The sequence below is a fragment of the Salvia hispanica genome, chromosome 3 (genome assembly GCF_023119035.1).
Source record: "Salvia hispanica cultivar TCC Black 2014 chromosome 3, UniMelb_Shisp_WGS_1.0, whole genome shotgun sequence".
Taxonomy (NCBI): Eukaryota; Viridiplantae; Streptophyta; class Magnoliopsida; order Lamiales; family Lamiaceae; genus Salvia; species Salvia hispanica.
Window position 1 is genome coordinate 29,928,458 of NC_062967.1, and position 21,514 is coordinate 29,949,971.

The 21,514-nt window shown below is 35.5% G+C and overlaps 1 protein-coding gene across 1 annotated transcript in view; it reads left to right on the forward strand.

The window, feature by feature from the left end:
- Window positions 1-19,107: 19,107 nt before the first annotated feature.
- The window catches only part of LOC125209821 (cleavage and polyadenylation specificity factor subunit 1-like), a 14,183-nt gene continuing 11,776 nt past the window's right edge, over window positions 19,108-21,514 (forward strand). The window contains exon 1 of the mRNA XM_048109401.1: window positions 19,108-21,341. Coding sequence (XP_047965358.1) covers window positions 19,108-21,341 — 2,234 coding nt within the window. The remainder of the gene's footprint in view (window positions 21,342-21,514) is intronic.

The following is a 21,514-nucleotide window of genomic DNA, read 5'->3' on the forward strand; positions in this document are numbered from 1 at the left end:
GTGTGGAGAAGAAGAAGAAGAAAAATCAAAATGGGTATTTTATTTTTATTTTTGTTTTTATTTTCTGACGAAATTATACTACTTTTCCTTGTACCACGTGCTAGTTATGGCGCGTGTGGGATTCAACGGAAGAAAAGTTGGAAATTCGTCAATGTAGTGGGCCCACTTGAAATCAGCCAATCAGATTGACTATATGGTCAACACTGGTTACGTGGAACGCATTTAATTTACGAGTATTTGGGACAAAATTTTTCAGAGTATGCATATACATCAAAATGAAATATTATTCCATTCGTGTCAAATGTTTAGTAAAGGAAATGTAATAAAAATAAGAGATACATAAACACAGTAAAATATTACTAGTAAAAGTTTATTTTTACTACAAAGTTGAGTTAATTAACTTACTTGGACGGGTAAAGTATATATTTTAGTAATATTTAAAACATGAGTTTTCCTTTTGTATTTATTTATACTTTATTATTTTACTCATTAACTAAATAAATATTCCTATTATGAGTGACTACTTTGCTATGAAGCCTATGATCAAATTATGGAAATTGGGATTTACAATGAATAGCTATTTGGTCACATTAGATCATGATGCAATTTATTGAATAAAATGATAGTGTTTTAAATGCTGGAGAGATAAAAAAATATTTTATAATTTTCCATGATATGATCAAATAGACGAACTCAATTTAAATTTGAAACAGTAATAGTAGATGGTTAGTTCCTTTCAAAAAAGAAAGGAATGTGCCATGACATTCAAATTTAGCAAATTATTTCTACTGCCTATCAATCTACCACCAATCATTCCATAAAAATTGACATTGAGGCAAAAATGTACATACTGCAATTAATATCGGTGTACAGTTATTTCTGCTTGTACGAATATCAATTATCATACATACTTTCAATTAATGCAATACATATTAGAGCATCCGCAGTGGTGCTTAGGCCAGCCATAGACCAGCAATAGGCCAGCCATTCTCTTCCCTGCCACGTCAGCAACACTAATTTAATAAGTAAGAATATTATAGAGTAGTGCATGAATCATACTCCTATAAAATACAAAAAAGTACTTGATACAAAACAAAATCATACTACTATAAAATACAGAAAATTAGGCCAAGTAAAAAGATATCTCCACTTTGAGTATTTCAGTTGATAATTAGTGATTTGGAATACACCAGAAATGGTAAATGGAAATAAAATATTGCTTGAACAGTTGAATGGATTGGCTTTATAGCTAATTGTTATTGGTGTAATTAATTAGTGGGACAAGTGTAAGCAATGTTAATAAAAGTTGTTGGCAAAATCAGGCCATAAAAATTAATGAAGTGGTTGATTAAAACAGAAACGTGGCTCCAATGGTATGATTTGACAATTACTGCTAAAGAAGATTAGCTAGCTTAATCGATTGAAATTTATTAGTATTAGTATATTTTAAAGAAAAAGAGAAAGAAGTAGTTATGTTATCAATGAATAAAATGTGGTTATTTTTCGTTTTTCCCCTAGTCGGTAAACAACTTTAATTAGCTTAATTATCAAGGCAACTATGTAGAAAATTTTATTATAATTGCAAAAGTGCACTTATAGTATCAACTTGATATGCATGTTATGAATTTTTGTCCACTTCTCTCAAATCCTAAACTATTAACACTCCAAGCTTAATAGCTCTATTAATTTTTGTTAGTTTTCAACTTAATAAAACTAACTATCCTTTTGCCTTTTCCATTAGTGGATCAGGTACTCCATTTTTACCATCTTCAAATCACTAAATACTTCCAAAGCAAGTGAAATTATGGCACAGACACTACTTTCAATTTCTCAAATGATTCATATTATATAGCACTAAAAATAATAAAAAATTTCAAGTTAGGAGAGCCTTCACAACTCAATTAACAAGTGTCTTTTGCTAAGGAAGTTGCTTATACCACACTCTTGTTGGCTTCAAAGCAAAGCCTTGGACAAAAATAATGCCTATTTTTAGGCTCAAAAACCTCCCACACTTCACATTCTCATCACCAAAACAAACACAATCTCAAAACAATGTTGCAATCCACATTTGAGCTGATCGGCCTCGCAGCCTCCAATTCCCATGTGATTTTCTGCCTATTCAACCTCATCATCACTGTCGTCGTCATCAGCAGCTCAAAGTCGAATGACCAAACCCGTAAATTCACCGTAGATGAGACGAAGACGAAGACGGTGAAGGGTAATGGTGCACTGGTTGAGGCAGCAATGGCAGATGAAGATGACGAAGATGAAGATTTGAAGATGAGAGTGGAAGAATTCATTCAGAAAATGAACAAGGGATGGAGAAATGATAAAGTGAGAAGATGCCCTTTATAGACAAGTCACATGTTTTTTCAAGATTTTGAGGTTCATGCAGTTTTAAGATAAGACTATTAGTAGTACTATTAAACTAAGTGACAGTATCCAAGAACTCTAGTACTTTTGTTGGAGAATCTGCATACTGCTGTAAGATCCTAAATACTCCTCTCCAATTACTTGTCTCACTTTGACTCTTTTAAGAAAATGTAAAGAAAAATTAGTAGAAAAATGTCCTACTTGTATGTACGGAGTATTAGTTTTATGAGCTAGTGGAATGCAAGATTCATTTACCAAAATTAGTGAAAGATAAACAAGACGTGTATTCTTGGAAAGGAAATATGAGGCATGTAACTAAACTAGGAAAAGGAAAAGCAGATTTAGGCAGGCTGTATCTGTGTCAAGGTCAGACCTTAGAATCCGCAATTCTAATGGAAAGCGGATACAATACATGTGAGACGATGAGCAGGCTATTTCGTGGCTTTGCACTCTAACAACTCAACGTTATGTTCAGAGTTTTAAACAAGGCAAGGTCGTGCCAGAGGAATCATGTGCTCATATTTTGGCTCTTTAGGCTTTTGGAACAAAAATGTCAATAACTACCTGTTTGTTTCATTTCAAGATTCAGTACAAATTTGCATTCAAAAATCTATTTTGATGTAATGCTATCTACTAAGTACTAAAGTATAGATAGACGACCTGAATTGAACATTTAAGTGCTTCTTGAAACATTTGATTACCAATTTATGCCAATCATTAACATAATTCAGAGGGAAAATTATATAACCTGAACAGGGCCACCGTTTGCAGCAAGAATGCAGATTGGTCTACATCCTTGTTGGGAAAAAGATATTATCTTCATATTAATATCCTGTGGTAAGAGAGTGAAGCTATCTATATACTATAAGTTAGTAAAATTAGGAGGAGATAAAGCTCGTATTGATCGAAGTAATTCTAGGGGAGTGTTATATTGATAACTCAATGTTTAGTTGCTAACTACAACTCAATAATAGCCATTAGATATTCAAATTAAAGGCCTAGATCATCAACCACGAAATGTCAATACGATCACAAAAAACGCCAATTAAGTATTGAGTTAGCAATATAACACTCTCTCCTATGTAACTATTACTATTAGATCTAATAAATTTATATTTGCATCGAAATCCATAAAAAAGTGAAATACATAACTTGTGCATAAAGGTAAAACAACCCTAATATTTAAGTAACTCATAAGAAGCTTGTGGCAACACTGAGGTCATTCAAGTTGGACATGATCTGTATCCGTGTCGTACCAATCTGATTAGCGATTTCAAGTTGATCTTCGAGCGCCAACATCTCGAAACTGCCAAAAAAAGGAGTAACTTTTTATTTCATAGACAGAGAAATAGGCTAAGTTAGGATGTGTGTGCGAAAGAGTAAAACACGTACTGCACGAGTAGCTCACAATCGACAATGCTGTCAGGACCTGGGCGATGAGCCTTTCCATTCGAATGGAAGTGCCTGAAAGATCGTGGATTTAGTCCAGCGACATGGCAGACCGAATCTACGAGCTTTTTCTGCAATGACTGCAAACGGCGAAGGGTAATATTCTACTCCATCTGTTCCACAGTAGTTGAGTCATTTCATTTTCTTCACTCGTTTTAGAAAAATGATAATAAATAGTTAAAGTGGAGAAAAAGTAAAGTAAGAGAGAGAATAATGTAGATAAGACTCTTAACTACCTTATTTTGTCTCTTATTTTACTCTATCTTCATTTTAACTATTTATTATCATTTTTCCAAAATAAGTGCAGAAAATTAAATTACTCAACTACTGCGGAACAGAGAGAGTATTATTCTATATTTCATCCCCTCATCTTCTATTATTATTTATTTTATTTAATATTACTACACTCATACTCCCTCCGTCCCACTTTAGGAGTCCTGGTTGAGTTCGGCACGGATTTTAAGAAATGTATAGGAAAGTTGTTGAAAAAATCTGTCGCTAATAGTACTCCATATTTTAAAAAAAAAACATCAAATTGTATTTTTTAGTTTATAAATTTATTGATTAACAATTAAGAAAACATTCACAGATACAAATATATGATTAGGTGAAACACCCCTCACACCCGCAATAAGTTACAACTTCAGAAACAATAAATCGAGATTAGGACATTATGCAGCTTCTTGGACTGATAAAATCTCTACCTTCTTCTCTCTTCAGTCCTTCATTGAGCCAAGCTTGTGAAGGGGTTGGCAGTGGAAGCGCTCACATAAATTGATTACATAATAATCCTGATCTATTTAGCAGATTATTTAGACAAATTCTATTCGCGCAATTATCACATGCATCATGCTCTTAACTCAAATAAATCATGCTTTAAATTAATTAAAACCTAAAACATGCTTTTCTACGGTTTAGCTATTTTACCTTGATGATTCTCCAAAGAATCGATGATAGCTAGCGCCTTCTCCACGTGAAGACCTTCAGTACTAAACCACGGATCTTCTGTCTGGTTTCCGGACTGTAAACTGATATCAGGGTGGGCTGATCTCACCAGTATACTAGGACTTAAATAAAGAAGACGAAAAATCTATCCCACGGAGGAGAGGAAGATGAAATTTTTGTCCTCTTCAAAGTAGAGAGGGGGACGAAATTTTGTGCTCAAAATAAAAAGTGATTTCTATCTCCTTTATTCTCCTATTTATATTAAGTCACATATTGGGCCAAGACAAGGATCTATAGAAGGTTTTGGATATGAGCTCCTCCAATTAGCTTTTTACTAATTAAATTAAACTCAATTTAATATAAGCTTTAATTTGAATATTACAAGCAACCACTACAGAAGTAATATTGAACTCTCCCCATCCAAATCCAAAATTGTAAGTAATTCGGGTTTCCGTTTTAACTTTCATTTCCCGCACTTAAGATAAAAGTGTCCATTAATTAATTAATGTCTGCTATGGACTTAATTAATTAATTTCTTATTAATTCCAAGAGTGGACTTAGCATGGAATTCTTATTTATTATTCATAGAGTAATCAAACTCCAACTAGCTAGGTTCCGATTAATAAAACCTTATTTCAAGCTCCTCTTGAGGATGTTATCAGACGAGACTCACCTCGCGCACGATTCAATATAATAGCAATCCTAGCACCGCTAGATATTAATCACCACTATCCAATATACCAAGCTTATTGGGTTGCGAAAAACCCATACCATTTGGTAAGTCAAAGTAGTGCATAATCAATACCGTATGTTCAATGCTAACGTACATCGATTAAGAAATATTCCCTCTGTCCCACTTTAGGAGTTCCGGTTGAGTTCGGCACGAGTTTTAAGAAATACAAAGAAAAGTTGGTAAAAAAAGATAGTGGAATGTGGGTCCTACTTTTATATATTAGTTTTATAATAAAATGTGAGTGGAAAAATGTGAGTGGAATGTGGGTCCTATTACCAATTATGGAATATTCCAACCGGGACTCCTAAAGTGGGACACCCAAAAGTAGTAAACCGGGACTCCTAAAATGGGACGGAGGGAGTAATAATTTACAAGACCTCGTCTTTCAGTAGATAGCATAAAGACATGTCTCGCTGTTATCCAATTCAGTGTTATACCACACCAATGTCATCTTATTTCAGTAAGGTTTAGAAATAATCGGACTGACATTGCAACCTTTCATAATAGATAGTCTAAGCCTATCTAGGTTGTGAAATTCTTCTTTTTCTTTGTTCAGAACTGACCGTGTTACTTTAAAGTGAACGACGTCCACAACCGGTCTACTAAAACAAAGACTTAGACTTTGTTAAGTTATTTATACATTTAAATATGTAATAAATATCCATTAAATGTAAAACATAACAACATTATGACAAAAATAATCTGTTTATTCCTTTGAAAAATAAAATAAGAGTTTTAATAGTATTCAATCACTCGAAAGGTGATTTCTAGTATACAAACTCTAACGGCTTGTGCATCTGAAAATCAGATATCCATCTACACAAACCTCAATTATCATATATTTAATTTATCTAAGCTCAACAATCTATGAAGACGAGCACTAACCTTGCTCCATGGGCTGCGCACACCCCAAGTTGGCCACATATATTATCTGGTTGCAACTGTAGACATACCAAACCATGGTTGAGAGCAACATCAGAAATTGGGAACATATGTAGATCATCAAAAACAAGAAAAGTTACCTCTTTCAAGAGAATATCCATAATAGATGAGCCATATTTTTGAATCACGAACTTGCATTCTTGATTTACCACTCCAGATACTTTTATGGCATGGTTGATCATGGCTATCAGTCTACAACAAATGATCCATTAACATAAATCTACTAACATCTTTAAATAGGCTTAGCCAAACACCCTACTAGTCTGATTACTAAAGCATAGCAAATATCGTTGGAGCGGCTATAAGAGAAGTCACAGAATCCGGAAACGATGTACATCCTTAGGTGCAATAGTCTACAAAATGCATACAACAGGTATCTCACATTTTTTTTATCAAATCTATAAAAAGTTGTGAAAAATGTGGTGTGACATACCAGTGATACCACTACTTTATGAGAACATCACCCTTGTCAAATTGAAAAATATCTCATCCATAAATTCAGAAATCAGCCAAAACAATCCTCAATTTTTACATGTAACTTTCAAGATTAGCTATATATGATGTATATGCTCTATAATATACCTCTTCGGTCAAGGACAAAAACATCTTACTTGAGGCCATCTGCTTACACAATTATTGTGCAATTTTAGATTGCCTACACAAATATTGAGAAACATCAGCAAAAAATCTTGTGAGTAACCATATTTCGTACATTAATAAGAACTAGTATCAGCCCCGTGCGTTGCACGACTACTTAGAGCATCCCCATCCGTGCTCTTAGCTAAGAGCACGAAGGTGGGCCCGAACCCACTTTTACTCCTTGTACTTAGCTAAGAGCACTCCGTGCTCTTAGCTAAGGACAAGCTCAAGGGTCCCACCATTCTATTATTCAATTTAAATACTCCAATTATTAAAAATATTTCTACATTATAAAAATACATTCAAAAATAAAAATTACATAAATAAAATCCTAAAAAATAAAAATTACATAATTAAAATACTAAAAAATAAAAATACATAATTAAAATCCTAGAAAAAAAAAAAAATACATAATTAAAATCCTATAAATTAAAAATTACACACGTGGAAGACTACTCCTCTAACCCCAATTGCCTCTTGAGACCCCGGATCATTTGCTCATGTGTTGCAAGTTGATCCGGAGTCATCTGAGACGTATCGTTCATATAGAGTTGACTCAAGATGGCCCACAACGTATTGTTCGGGGGTGGAGGAGGCACAAAGGAGTGGGGGCGGTGGGGGCGGGGGAAGATGGAGTCGAGGCGCGACGGCGGGGGCGGTTGGCCGCCGCCTTCTTCCTTCCTTGCGGGCGGGAAGCTGCTCGGGCCGGCGTCGGGGCTACCCAAGTTAGCTCCGGCAAGCTGGGTAGCCACATCATCGGAGGCACCGTCGGATAGGGCAACCGGCACTGGACCGTTTCTTGGAGGAGCTGGAGGAGGATGCTACTATACCGCCCCTATGCTTCGGATGTAGGCGCCCCTCCTGCTAACAATCGAAGTACTTGAACGGTTTGAACTCCTCCCGTTGGTATGCCGCCAAGGCGGCAGTGATGATGTCGAGCTCGTTCGTGCCGCTCCCCGCCGACCGCTCTTCCTGGAGGTAAATCCCCTGGAACTTCCCGATTGCCTCGTTGCATCTGTAGATGCAATTGCGAACCATACTATCATTGCGATAGATGGTTCCCGTCGGCCGGGTTTCATTGTAGAGGCGAGTGATGCGCCACCAATACGTATCCCCGGTTTGGTTCGTGCCGACGTCCGGATCTTCGGAGACTGCCAAGTATGCTTTGAACATCGCCATCATCTCACCCGGAGTGTATGGGGTGCGGGTGCCACGAACAGGAGGAGTAGGGTAGGAGCAGAAGTAGGAGTAGGAGTAGAGTTGTTGCCCCCTCCCGATCCGGGTTCGGATGCCCACCCGAACCCGGGGCGTTTAGGTCGTGCAACGGGTAAGGACGGTAGCCACCCAGAGCTTGCGAACCTTGGGTTTGAGGAGGGGCCGTAAATTGGGTTTCCGGACTATATCCGGCCTCGGAGTCGAACCAATCGTGGTTCCAACCGCGATTGCCGGATGGGTGATTGCCGGAGCCGGACATTGTATAGTGTGGTGGGAATTTAGATGAGAGAGTATGAGGAAAAAAGATGAGAGAATGTAGATGATGATAGAATAGATAATAGATGAGAATGTGATTTTTTTTGTGTTTGAGTGGGGGTATTTATAGATGAAAATGTGAATTTTGGGGAAAAAATTGAAAAATAAATTAAAAGTGGGTAGAAAATGGATATATTTTTTTGGAAAGTGGGAAAATATTTTTTTTTATTTAAAAACATTTTTTAAAATAAATTTCGAATTTTTTTAAAAATAAAAATAAAAAACCGAAATTGTCAACGGCTATACCGTTGGCCAATCAGAAGCTGCCACGTAATGGTGCTCAGCGGCACGGACGTGCTCTTAGCTAAGAGCAGCGCCGTGCCGCTGGCACGGACGGACGAGGCTCAACGGCGGACGGACGGCTATGTGCTCAGCGGCACGGACGGACGAGCACCGCAGCTGCTACCGCTGCGGATGCTCTTAAAATTATATACAATCACAATAAAAATATAAAAAAATAAAATAGCTTCTCATATTTTCTTATAGGTTATTTTCAATAATATTGAAAATTAAGTATAGTATGTATATTCAATAATTTCATTAATTGAAATTGATTAACAATAGACCATTAATCAACTCCATTTATAAAAAACAATTGATCAGAATTCAACCAAGAAATGAAAAATATAGAAAATGGATTCCAGAATCGCCTATGCTCACTCACGCGGCTCTACGCCACCGCCCATCGACTTCCATCTATCTCCAAAAGCCTCCATCTTCTCCGCTCATCGTCTCAAGCACTTTAGTGATTAGTCGTCCTGCGTCAACATCATCTTCTCCATCAAGGCAGCTTGCCTCATCTGTATGCGAATGCAAACACAAGTTTGTGTTTATATTGGTGAAATTTGTAATCCGCAAGAGTTCATGATTATGAAATTTCATAAAAATACTCACCAAATTCAAACCAAATCGTCAAGGTGAATGCTTCCATGATTTCAAAATTTGACTGGTTAAGTTATGGTAGGTCGTAGATCATTGAGAAAGTTGAATTCCATTTCCATGGTGTCAACTTTCTTCCTCTGGTAAGAACACAAACAATAAATATTAGTAACATAATAATCGCATAAAAAATATAGCTATAAAAGGAAAAAACAAATAATTGAATCTACTAATTCTCTATATGTAAGAACCCTATAGCAAAAACCATACAGAAACATTTTTTTTTAGAAAAAATTTGGTGGTACAATAGGAGAAGGTGGTGAATAATCGAGTTACAAACAAACAAATGGCATATATTTATAGCCATGAATTTAAATTGAATTATTAATTCTGCATATGTAACTGCACTAACGTTAAATGGTGCAATAAATAAATTAATTGTTAGAAAAATAATAGTAATTAAATAAAAAATTGTCAGCTGAAATCTTAAAAGTAATATAACAGTGAATCATGGTTCACGATTTTACATAAATGATGATTTATATCAGTACTGATTATACGATTTAATTATTCACAAATGAAGATAATTTAATTGGTTTAAAAATCTAAATATTTTCCCATACTAATATGCGGTTACAATACTCCATGGCCATGGAACGGTTACAATTTACATGATTAATAATCTATATGAATTTGATTCAAAATTAAGATATATATTTAATTTTTATTGATTTCCCCCACCACAACAGTCGGTTACACCCTTTTTTAGTTATAATGAGCAGTTAAAAAAACAAATTGATGGGAAGATTTTATAATATTTATAATTATCACCCAAAATTTACAAATGTTTAAATTTATACCCAAAACTTATAAAATTTAAAATTAAGGCCAAAACTCCCCTTTTATATATGTATAGATAGATATGCATAAGTGAGTGGATTAGAACTTTTGGATTTACCTGCAATGTCCTAAAAAAGAGAGAGATTCAAGAAAATATTGTATGCATTTAAATTTATAACAGGGGATTTCATGAAGATGAATGATGAACCTTATAAATGTGAAAAGTAAGAAAAGTGTTATTCATGAGTTTCACTAGGCCTGTCAAAATGGATATCGGGTATTGGATACCCGATATCCAAACCCGAAAAAGTCGGATAATTGGATATCCGAAACCCGATTTTTCGGGTATCGGATCGGGATCGGGTAGTGAGAATTTTGGATTATCGGGTATCGGGTTATCCGATATCCGATCGGGTATACCCGAATTATCCGATTTATCCGATTTATTTTCTAAAATTAATAAATTATATTTTTATTATAACTAAATGTAATTTAACTTCTTAACTATAATTTAATTTAGCATATCTTATATGTAATTTAATTTTTTAATTAAATTTTTAATTTCATTGACTTGTGATATTTATAATTTTGAATTTTTTGATGATATTATTGTTAGATCTTGATTCTTATGAATTATTGAATTGTGATATTTATAAAGGATGAATGTTTGAACTTATGAATTTTGATGGTTATTGACTTATTGTGGATGGATAAAAAAATTTAATATGTACTATAACTTATGAATTTTGTATTTTTCAAAGTTTGTAGTTATTTTCTTTTAAATTCGAACTACTACAAGAATTTTGTATTCCTAAAAGTTTGTAGTTATTTTCTCTTTAATTCGAGCTACTATAAGAATTTTGTATTTCTAAAAGTTTGTAGTTATTTTTACTTGGATATTAGTACTTCAACTTTGTATTAAATTTGAATTAAATAATATTAAATAAATTTTAAAAGTTTGTAGTTAATTTAAAAAAAAAAATCAAAATCAAAATCACAATTGGGACTGGATACCCGATTTTTCGGGACTAGATACCCGAGTCGGGTATTTGGGTACCCGAAATCAAATTCGGGTCGGGTATCGGATATTGAATTTTGGAAATTTCGGGATCGGGTACCCGAAAATTTCGGATCAGGTATCCCGGGTACCTAATTTGACATGCCTAAATTTCACCATGATCTCAATTGACATTCCATGAATGAAATTCTTAAACAAAGTGGTTTCACAACATGCAGAAAGCACTATAGTTGAAGACACCAAATTTCAAATTGTTCAATAGTGAGTGAGAAATCTACATGAATCCAATTTCACTAGTCGATAACTCAATTCTCAAAAATCGAATTAACGACAATCATGTTTGTATTATTTATTGTATTATTTGTTTCTCCGACAAAATAAGAGCTCTTTTTATTATTTTGCCGTTGGGAACTACCGTATCTTCATTTTTTTCATTCTTGCACACAAAGCCCTGAAATCCCAAATTCATGGGGGATACCTCACTGTTGGAACTTGGAACCTGCTTGGATTATAAATTTTCAACCTCAATTCTTCGAACTTCGGATTAACATGTTGGGCTAATATATAGGGCCAAAAAGCATTTGAAATAAATACTCCTTCCATTCCACTTTCCATTTCAGTTTATCTTAATTAAAAAGATCAATTATTAAAAATAGAAAAATCTTTATCTCTGCTTTATACTACTACCTCCATTTTCGAAAAATAAAAACATTTGAAATGACACGAGTTTTAATGCATAATTAATAAAGTAAGTGAAAAGAGGTAAAGTAAGTGAAATGAAAAGGAAAAAAGGATGAAAAAAGAGAGAGGAAGAGAAAAGATAGTGAAAGTAGAGTTAGCAGACTATAAGGTCAATATCCTAATGCATAATTGATAAAGTGAGTGAGAAGAGGTAAAGTAAGTGAGATGAAAAGAAAAAAAGGATGAAAAAAGAGAGAGGAAGAGTAAAGGTAGTGAAAGTAGAGTTAGCAAACAGTAAGGTCCATATCCTAATGCATAATTGATAAAGTAAGTGAGAAGAGGTAAAGTAAGTGAGATGAAAAGGAAAAAATGATGAAAAAAGAGAGGAAGAGAAAAGGTAATGAAAGTAGAGTTAGCAGACTGTAAGGTCCATATCCTAATGCATAATTGATAAAGTAAGTGAGAAGAGATAATGTAAGTGAGATGAAAAGGAGAAAAGGATGAAAAAAGAGAGAGGAAAAGAAAAGGTAGTGAAAGTAGAGACTGTAAGGTCCATATCCTAATGCATAATTGATAAAGTAAGTGAGAAGAGGTAAAATAAGTGAGATGAAAAGGGAAAGGGATGAAAAGAAACAGAGGAAGAGCAAATGTAGTGAAAGTAGAGTTAGCAGACTGTAAGGTACATATCTTAATGCATAATTGATAAAGTAAGTGAGAAGAGGTAAAGTAAGTGAAATTAAAAGGAAAAAAGGATGAAAAAAGATTGAGGAAAAGAAAATGTAATAAAAGTAGAATTAGCATGTAAGGTCCATATCCTAAAATAGAATGATGCTAAAATTTCTTTTTTAAAAGACGGTCCAAAATTGAAATAATTTCTATTTTTAAGAGATGGATGTAGTATCTATCTTACTTTATTCTTTTGATTCAATAAATAAAAATAAATTGCATAAAATTAGTGTTCCGTTGAAACAAAGAGAATGTTTAATTTGGAATTTCATTAAGAAATGTTGGAATGCATAAAGATAAGCCTGAAGGATGACATTATAATTTGTTACTTATGATCTTTCCCCCCCTTTTTTTGATAAAAGGGATGTTATTTCTTATTTTTATTTATTTATTCTTTATCTATTTATTGGTGCAATTTAAAACTTCTTAGTAGTGATCCGAAAAGATTAAAATTTTTGAGTTGTAAATATTAAATTCTTTACATTTAGACTTACAGTTGCATAACTTAACATTTTATCTTGAACTCTCTAGATTTTTTATTTAACGAATCGTTTTCTTAGATTTTTGCTCAATAATTTTTCTCCAACTAAAAGGTTTCCTCTATTTTTCTCTAAATTATCAAACATTACTGTTAGCATAATTTACTTAATATATCTAATTTATATTTTATTTAATTTTGAAAAATATACGTGCCAAGGATGAAATGTGATGATTATGAGTTTTAGTAATTTTTTTAGTGATGCTACTACTATTTTTTAAAATATTAAATTATTAGTATAAAATATGAAGTGAACTACAACTATTTGTTTAATATAAACTAGTATAACACCTGTGCGATCACCTGTGCTATGATAGCACAAATTGATAGTATATTTTTAAATTATTATAATTTTTATTTTAATTTAATTAAATAAAATTAGAATCAATATTAACAATAATCAATATGAGTAACAATTTTAGTTATATGAGAATAAAAAATCCATAGAAATCAATATTGAAGCATAATAAATTTGAAACAAATCACATAATATAATGTTTAAGCATCAAATCATGGAGTAGGAAGACAAAAATATATCACAATAGAGAATTAAACACAATGGATAATTACTCATATTTTAAAAATTTCTTAATACACTACATTAACTTTAAAATTGAAATCAACCTCATCATTATAAACTAAAACATTCAATTCTTCACAATTCGTAACTCTTCAACATAACTCATAGGTAAAATAACTCGTTTATCATCTTTAAAGTCATCCGCCTCACCTAAAACTACAATACAATAAGGAACAAAATAAATTTACAATGCACAAAATCAATAATCAATATGCATAGCTACTTTCGCCTAATAATTTGTATAGTTTTCAATAAAATTAAAAACAAATTAAATTATACATTAAATTTACCAACAAAATAATCCTTTCATATGACTCGACCTACTTGTAGATATATATATATATATATATATATATATAAAATTAGTCAATTATAATTTCAACATAAATTTTTTAACATGGATCAACTATAAAGTAACATAGATGGACTAAAAATCTAATAATTACCATTGAAAAAAAATTATAATTATTAAAAACAAAAAGAAAGAAAATGGTGGTAACATCAATCTAAAAAAGAAAACATAGACTAAAAATGAGCGGAAAGAATCGAAACATATAACTTAAAAGGAAAAAATACCAATAAATTCATATAATATTAAAAACAAATACGATGTTGTATCAAAATTGATATATAAAAAATGAATGAAAAAAATAAAAAATATAATTAAGAATATGTTAAGAAAAGAAAAATATAATTAATAAAATGAAAAGGAACGAAAACATAATTAAAAAGAACAAAATTAGCCAACCAAAGAAATTGAAGAAGCCTCGAGCTCACTGAGCATGATGTGAAATTGTTTCATGGCGTCAAGCTTTCCTCCTATGGTAAGAGCAAAAATGGTACTCCCTCCGTCCGTCATTAGGAGTCCCGGTCACTTTTGTCCACTCGCTTTGTAAAAACGATAATAAATAGTTAAAGTGGAGAAAAGATAAAGTAAGAGAGAGAATAATGTTGAGAAGAGTTTTATCTAGGTTATTCTCTCTCTTACTTGACTATTTCTCCACTTTCACTATTTATTATCATTTTTACAAAAACGAATGCGCAAAAGTGACCGGGACTCCTAATAGCGGACGGAGGGAGTATGCTTGAGTTCTATAAGGTAAGTAGGCATGTGTGGATATCCAGCCTTTAAATGACATATTTATAGTATAAAAATTTTATGCACGTAACCCTTGACGTAACTGCAAACCAGGAGGCCCGCTCTGCACCTTTCGGATTTGATGGAACCCAAATCTGAATAAAACATAACTGTTCCGCAGGAGATAACTGTTCCGCAAGAGATAAGAGATAAGAAGAAGCATTTGATAAGAATGTACACATATAGACATTAGAAACAGAGAGATGAGGAAAGCTCGTAGCTTGCATCAATTTCAACATAATTATACTGTTCAAAAGAGCTTTTGCAAAAGTAATCTTGACTAAATAAAATGAACTTCCCCATGTTAAGATTCATATAGAATGAAATGATATTGGATGGTTTTTAAGCAATGGTGGATCTTGTGTAAAACCTTCGTGCAACCTTCCACTTGCTCCACCCTTTAATTATACATTTTTAATTTAATATAATTTTTTAAATTAAATGGCAATCTTGTAAATTTCTTCAAACTCCATTTTTATATATTGTATAGATATACCCATGTTGAAATTAAAGTTAATATAAATTGAATCTTACTGATAGTATAATATTTGAGATACGTGACAGTGGTCACACTAAATTACTAGTTTTCCTTCACAGTAAGAGCATGGGTAAAAGGATGCAAAAGAGGACATACTATCGAGGTTTCTAATTGAGAAAATGACCGATGAGTATTTTAGGGACATAATTCTCAGTTTTATCAAGCACCCTCTTCTTTTTTTTTGGAAGGTTAAATTGAGATGTTATCCTTTTACTTATTGTCAATTGATTTTAAGATGGGATTGCAACATGTATAATATTTGAAATATACATAGAGCTGATAAGTTATACTCCTATTTCATTGGAAAATGATTTCTTATCCATTAAATAAACTCGATCATTGGAAAGGTATATTGACAAAAGTAAAAAAGTAATTCCCGATCTTAAGTACTTAGTATTACTTCCGTCCCTTAAAAATAGAAACTATTTCTATTTTGGATCGTCTTTTAAAATATAAAATTTTAAAGTTTCTATTTTAGGTCGTGGATTTCACAATCAACTAATACTACTTTTATTATTTTTTCTCTTCTCCCTTCTTGCTTTTCTCTCTTTTTTCTTACTTAACTTACAGTGCATTAAAACTCATTTCAAAGTTTCATACTTTTCTCTTTTTTCTTTTTCTTTTTCCTTTGATAATTTTGTGCTCTTATTTAACCAATTAATGGGGTTTTATTTTTCAAGAATGGAGGTAGTAAATATACTCCTTCTATCCCTCATTAATTAGACACAAAAAAATAGACACAAAAAATAGTAAATATAAAAAATAAAATTATAAGATAAAAATAGACACAAAAAATTTGGTCAGATGTGCTTAGGCAAATATATGCATCTTTTCTCAAGAAAAAAGATATTGATTTTTAAAGTAATAATGTAAAAGCTAATATACGAGTAGACTCTCAAAAAAAGCTACTCTCCTCCTAGTTAAAAGTATATATAAACTAAAGTGATCAACGACGCGGTTTCAAAATTCTATCTAAAACAAACTATCGTCACTATATTTTGATCGAAGCTAGTAACTTATTGTCACGAGTCACGACCGAACTTTGCTAAGGATAGTGAAAGCGGGTAAACCGCGACTAATGAGAGGGATTAAAGAAACGGAGAAAGAAAAGGGGAAAGAACTTGAGAATATGCCCAAAGGCCAAGTCGATTCATATTATAGAATAGAAACCAAATGTACCATTTCATGGTCTTAGAACTAGAATAAATATTACATCAATAAATTAGAGTTCGAAGGTGAGATTCTAAGATGTCTCACTCCACAAAAGAGCAGCGGAATAAGTCCATACTAGACGACTTCGTGTATGAACACACGAATCGTGAAAAGATCCACTGGATTATTTAGTAGCATCGACTCCGATCGTTTCTCCATCCTCTTGACGTTCAACCTGCACATTTATAAATACATGCAGGGCTGAGTACAGGAGTACTCAGTGAACACATGCCGAAAACAAAACATACAATATATAGTTGTCACCCATCTACAGTATCGCACGCGGGTTTTTCTTAAAAGGCCCGAGCATACTAAATTATTTTGTGAGCTAAAAGGTCGTCTGATCAGACTAAGTTCTTTCAAAATTTCTACCATATCTGTGAATCGTGTACCGTGAAGGTGGCCACCTTCAGCGGACACATCGCCGGCCAACCGCTGATGGCTCATGGCTCTCGTGCACATTATTCCGAATAGGATTTGCGGTCCTATTGGGAACCGAATTCGTTAAACTAGGTTTGGCATCGCCAAAACCCCGCAGGCTACAACCCCAACAGATAGGTCTCAAAACAAACATTTTATGGCATGACAACACTTTAAAATAATCACTGCTTCATTTTGAGAAAATGATTTTTCATAACTTCAAAAGTATTTGCTTTATATCCACACTATAATGCTGGATATTAAAAGAAAGTCCACCTGATATGCTTATGTCTCACCTCAATTGCTCGGTTTGGCCTCACTAGTCCTTGAGCAATTTATCCCTTGAAAATAAATAGCGTAGCACCCTAATTTATACTCGAACTATTTTTCTTTAGCAAGAATGCATGCATTGTTGGAATCTATGCCCGGTCAATGGACTTTGACCAATTATAATTTCAACGAGACATTTAATTTTGTAAAATTAAATGATATAGCGTCGATCTACGTTCGGAGTAGATGACCGTGGTATATTTATTTTCTCAAATCCGATTCCCGGTGAGTGAGAAATAATTGTTTAAAGTTGTGCAAAAATTGCAAACTTAATGAGTTATGAGAGGAGATTAGGGAATAATTAAGAGAGTTAATTATCCCACATTGAAAGTTTCAACCTTATTAAACTAGTATTTAATAAGAAGGATTATTACATGTAATAATTATAGTGGACTAAGATGGGCTGTAAGAGCCCACACGCGCGCGCCGCCCGCCCCGCGCCGCGAAGCCTCGAGCCTGAGCCCGCGCCCGTGCCCGTGCCCGTGCTCGTGCTCGTGCCCGTGCCCGTGCCCTTGTCCTTGGATCTTGGCAATTGGTCTTTGGGCTGTTCTTTGGGCCTGGTTGCGGGCTTGGCCCAAGTCTAGTGGGTCTAGTTCTTTTTAGACCACCACCGTTTCCACGTCAGCGAGCCAAGCGGGATGCCACCTCGTCAGTATGACGCGGTAAGCCAACGTGGCTGACACGTGATAGTCCACGTCGTGAACGAATCTAGAAGCTTCTAGACTCAGCCTCTCTAGCTCTGAGCGCGTAACGGCTTGTAACGCCCGAACGTTACAGCTCGTAACCGACGACCGTTACGGTCTAGCTTTAATGACGGCCATTATGGCCGTTGACCCCCTGCAGTGGACCGAGCCTATAAATAGGCTAGTCATTCCATGCATTCTACACACATCAAACACTAGAAAGCATTCTGCATCATAAGCTCTCTCTCTATCTCTGCATTGTTCTTCTGTCGAAGCTATGCCCTCTCCTCCATCCAGTTCGCCGGAGCTCTGCTGATAGCGGTGCTGCTTCATCAGAGACGTAGCCGTTTTATCTTTGGGGACGAAACGCCAATCCGAAGAGCACTACCGGGGCGTATCTCGTCTTGCGGAAAGAGGACTCCTCGACTCGGCTCTTTCCTGTTCTACACTTTGTAGTTTCGATTTCCATTTGTAATTTTCGTTTCAGTTCTTTTCTGTATTCCTTCTTGTAATCCCTAAATCTCCAACAATCGCAAGACGAGATATAACTTGCCTTTGAAGGGATCTGGACCTAAAACTGAAACTAAACCTTTCGAAACTATAATCACCTTTGCTGGAGATGTCGACTGAATCCAACACCGCCGCTGCCACCAATCCGGCCACCACCGCCGCCATCATCTCCTCCACCATGGCGAACACCGGACCAATCCCCACAATGGTCCCTACCCCTGGGTTCACCTCTTCGTCTACATTGTCATGGGGGTTTACGAACCCCTTTGGGCCCACTGTTGGATCATCCTCTAGTGGGTCGGTTGGTTCCACTTTTAGTGGTTCCTTCGGATCCTTCAATGGATCGAGTGTTGGGGCCTTCGGGTCCAACACGGGTACCGGTTCCTTCGGATCTGGTACGACCATGGCGGGCTCTACGCCCAACATGAATGGTGGGGGCTCTATGCCCAACCATGTTGTTGGCTCCTTCGGGGGCAACGGAATTGGTTCCTTCCAAGGACCAAGTGCGGCACCTTTGGCACCGAGAATGATGCCACCCGCCGAAAAACCACCTAAATTTGGAGGAGCTGACTTCAAGAGGTGGTATCAAAAGATGTTGTTCTACTTGACAACATTGGGCATCGCCAACTTCCTCACGGAGAACGAGCCGCCCGCGCCAAGTGATCAAGAGACAAGTGTTGAGGTCATGGCGGACTATGAAGCATGGCGCAAAGGAGATTATCTTTGTAAAAATTTTATTCTAAGTGCATTAGATGATAGTTTGTACAATGTATACTCCCTTGTAACCACATCAAAAGAGATGTGGGAAAGCCTAGAGAAAAAATATAGTATCGACAATGCCGCCGGTACGGAACATGTTGTAGTATCCAAATTCATGGACTACAAAATGGTCGACTCTAGACCGGTCATGGAACAAGTTCAAGAGTTCCAAATGATCATCCACGGACTCGTGGCTGAAGGGATGAATTTGCCCGACAACTTTGTGCGGTGCATACTCATTGAGAAGCTTCCTCCTAGTTGGAAGGACTTCAAGCACTACCTCAAGCACAAGCGAAAGAAGATGAGTCTTGAAGACTTGATCGTGAAGCTGCGCATTGAAGCGGATGTGCGCAAGATCGACCAAAAGGCTAAGGGCTTTAGCCCACTTGATGCCAAAGCCAACTTGTTGGAGCGGGGCGGTCCCTCCAACAAACGCCCTCGCCCAAATCAGAAGGACAAGGGGAAGGGAAAGCAGCCTACAAAGAAGTTTGAAGGCGAATGCTACAAGTGTGGCAAAGTTGGCCACTTTGCCAAAGACTGCCGCAGCAAGAAGAAGAAGCCGGCAGCCCACGTCGTTGAGAAAGAGTTCAAGGACTGGAATGAAGATGACCTCGTTGTCGTGGTCACTGAAGAAGTCAACATTGTTGACAACAAGGGCGGCTGGTACATCGACACCGGCGCTACTGCTCATGTTTGCTCCGATAGGAGCAAGTTTGCCTCCTACACTGCTGTTGAAGGGAGGAAGATCAACATGGGGAATCAAGCATCGTCCGAGGTCCTCGGCATTGGCAACGTGATTCTCATGATGACCTCTGGCGTCACTATCACTTTGAAGGATGTGCTACATGTCCCGGACATCCGCAAGAACCTAGTGTCAGGATCAATACTAGTTAATAAGGGGTTTAAACTTGTATTCGAGTCTGATAGGTTTGTTTTGTACAAGTTTGGGAAGTCCCTCGGAAAAGGTTATGTAACCGACGGACTTTTCAAGCTTAGTGTGGCTACGCGCCTTGTTCCAAAGCCTTTGGCTAACAATAATAATAAAGCATCTACTTCCTCTTATTTGACCGAGTCTTCAAATTTGTGGCATTGTAGATTGGGACATGTAAATTCAAAAGCCGTAAAAAGATTAGTAAATTTAGATTTACTAAAGGCAATTGAAGTAGATACCCAAGACAAATGTGAAATATGTCTTGAGGCTAAAATGACTAAGTTACCGTTTCACTCAGTTGAACGAAAAACAAAACCCCTTGAATTAATTCACACGGATGTATGTGATTTAAAGATGGTGCAAACTAGAGGTGGTAAAAAGTACTTTATCACTTTTATAGATGATTGCACAAGATATTGCTATATTTATCTTTTAAGAAGTAAAGATGAAGCAATCGAAGCGTTCAAAAATTATAAGAACGAAGTTGAGAATCAACTTGGTTGTAAAATCAAAGCGATTCGAAGTGATAGAGGAGGCGAGTATGTAGCCCCGTTTGAGGAGTTATGCAACGCAAGTGGTATAATTCATCAAACAACTGCTCCATACTCACCACAATCTAATGGTGTAGCGGAACGCAAAAATCGAACTCTAAAAGAGATGATGAATGCGTTACTACTAAGTTCAGGATTACCCCAGAACATGTGGGGGGAGGCTATTTTGACAGCCAACTATATCCTAAACAAAATTCCACTCAAAGGAAAAGACATCACTCCTTATGAATTGTGGAAAGGTAGGAAACCATCCTACAAATACCTCAAAGTGTGGGGGTGTTTGGCCAAGGTGATGGTTCCCCCGCCCAAAGAAGTTACAATTGGCCCTAAAACAGTCGATTGTATCTTCATTGGATATGCACTTAACAGCAGTGCATATAGATTTGTTGTTCACAAGTCTGAAATATCGACTATTACAGTAGGAACAACAATCGAGTCAAGGAATGCCGTATTTCTCAAAAATACATTTCCTTGCAAGGACAAAGAAAGAAGTCCCAATCAATTCTGAGACAAGAATTGAAGATGAGGCCACTAGTTCTAAAACAATGGATGAAGCCACTAGTTCTAAA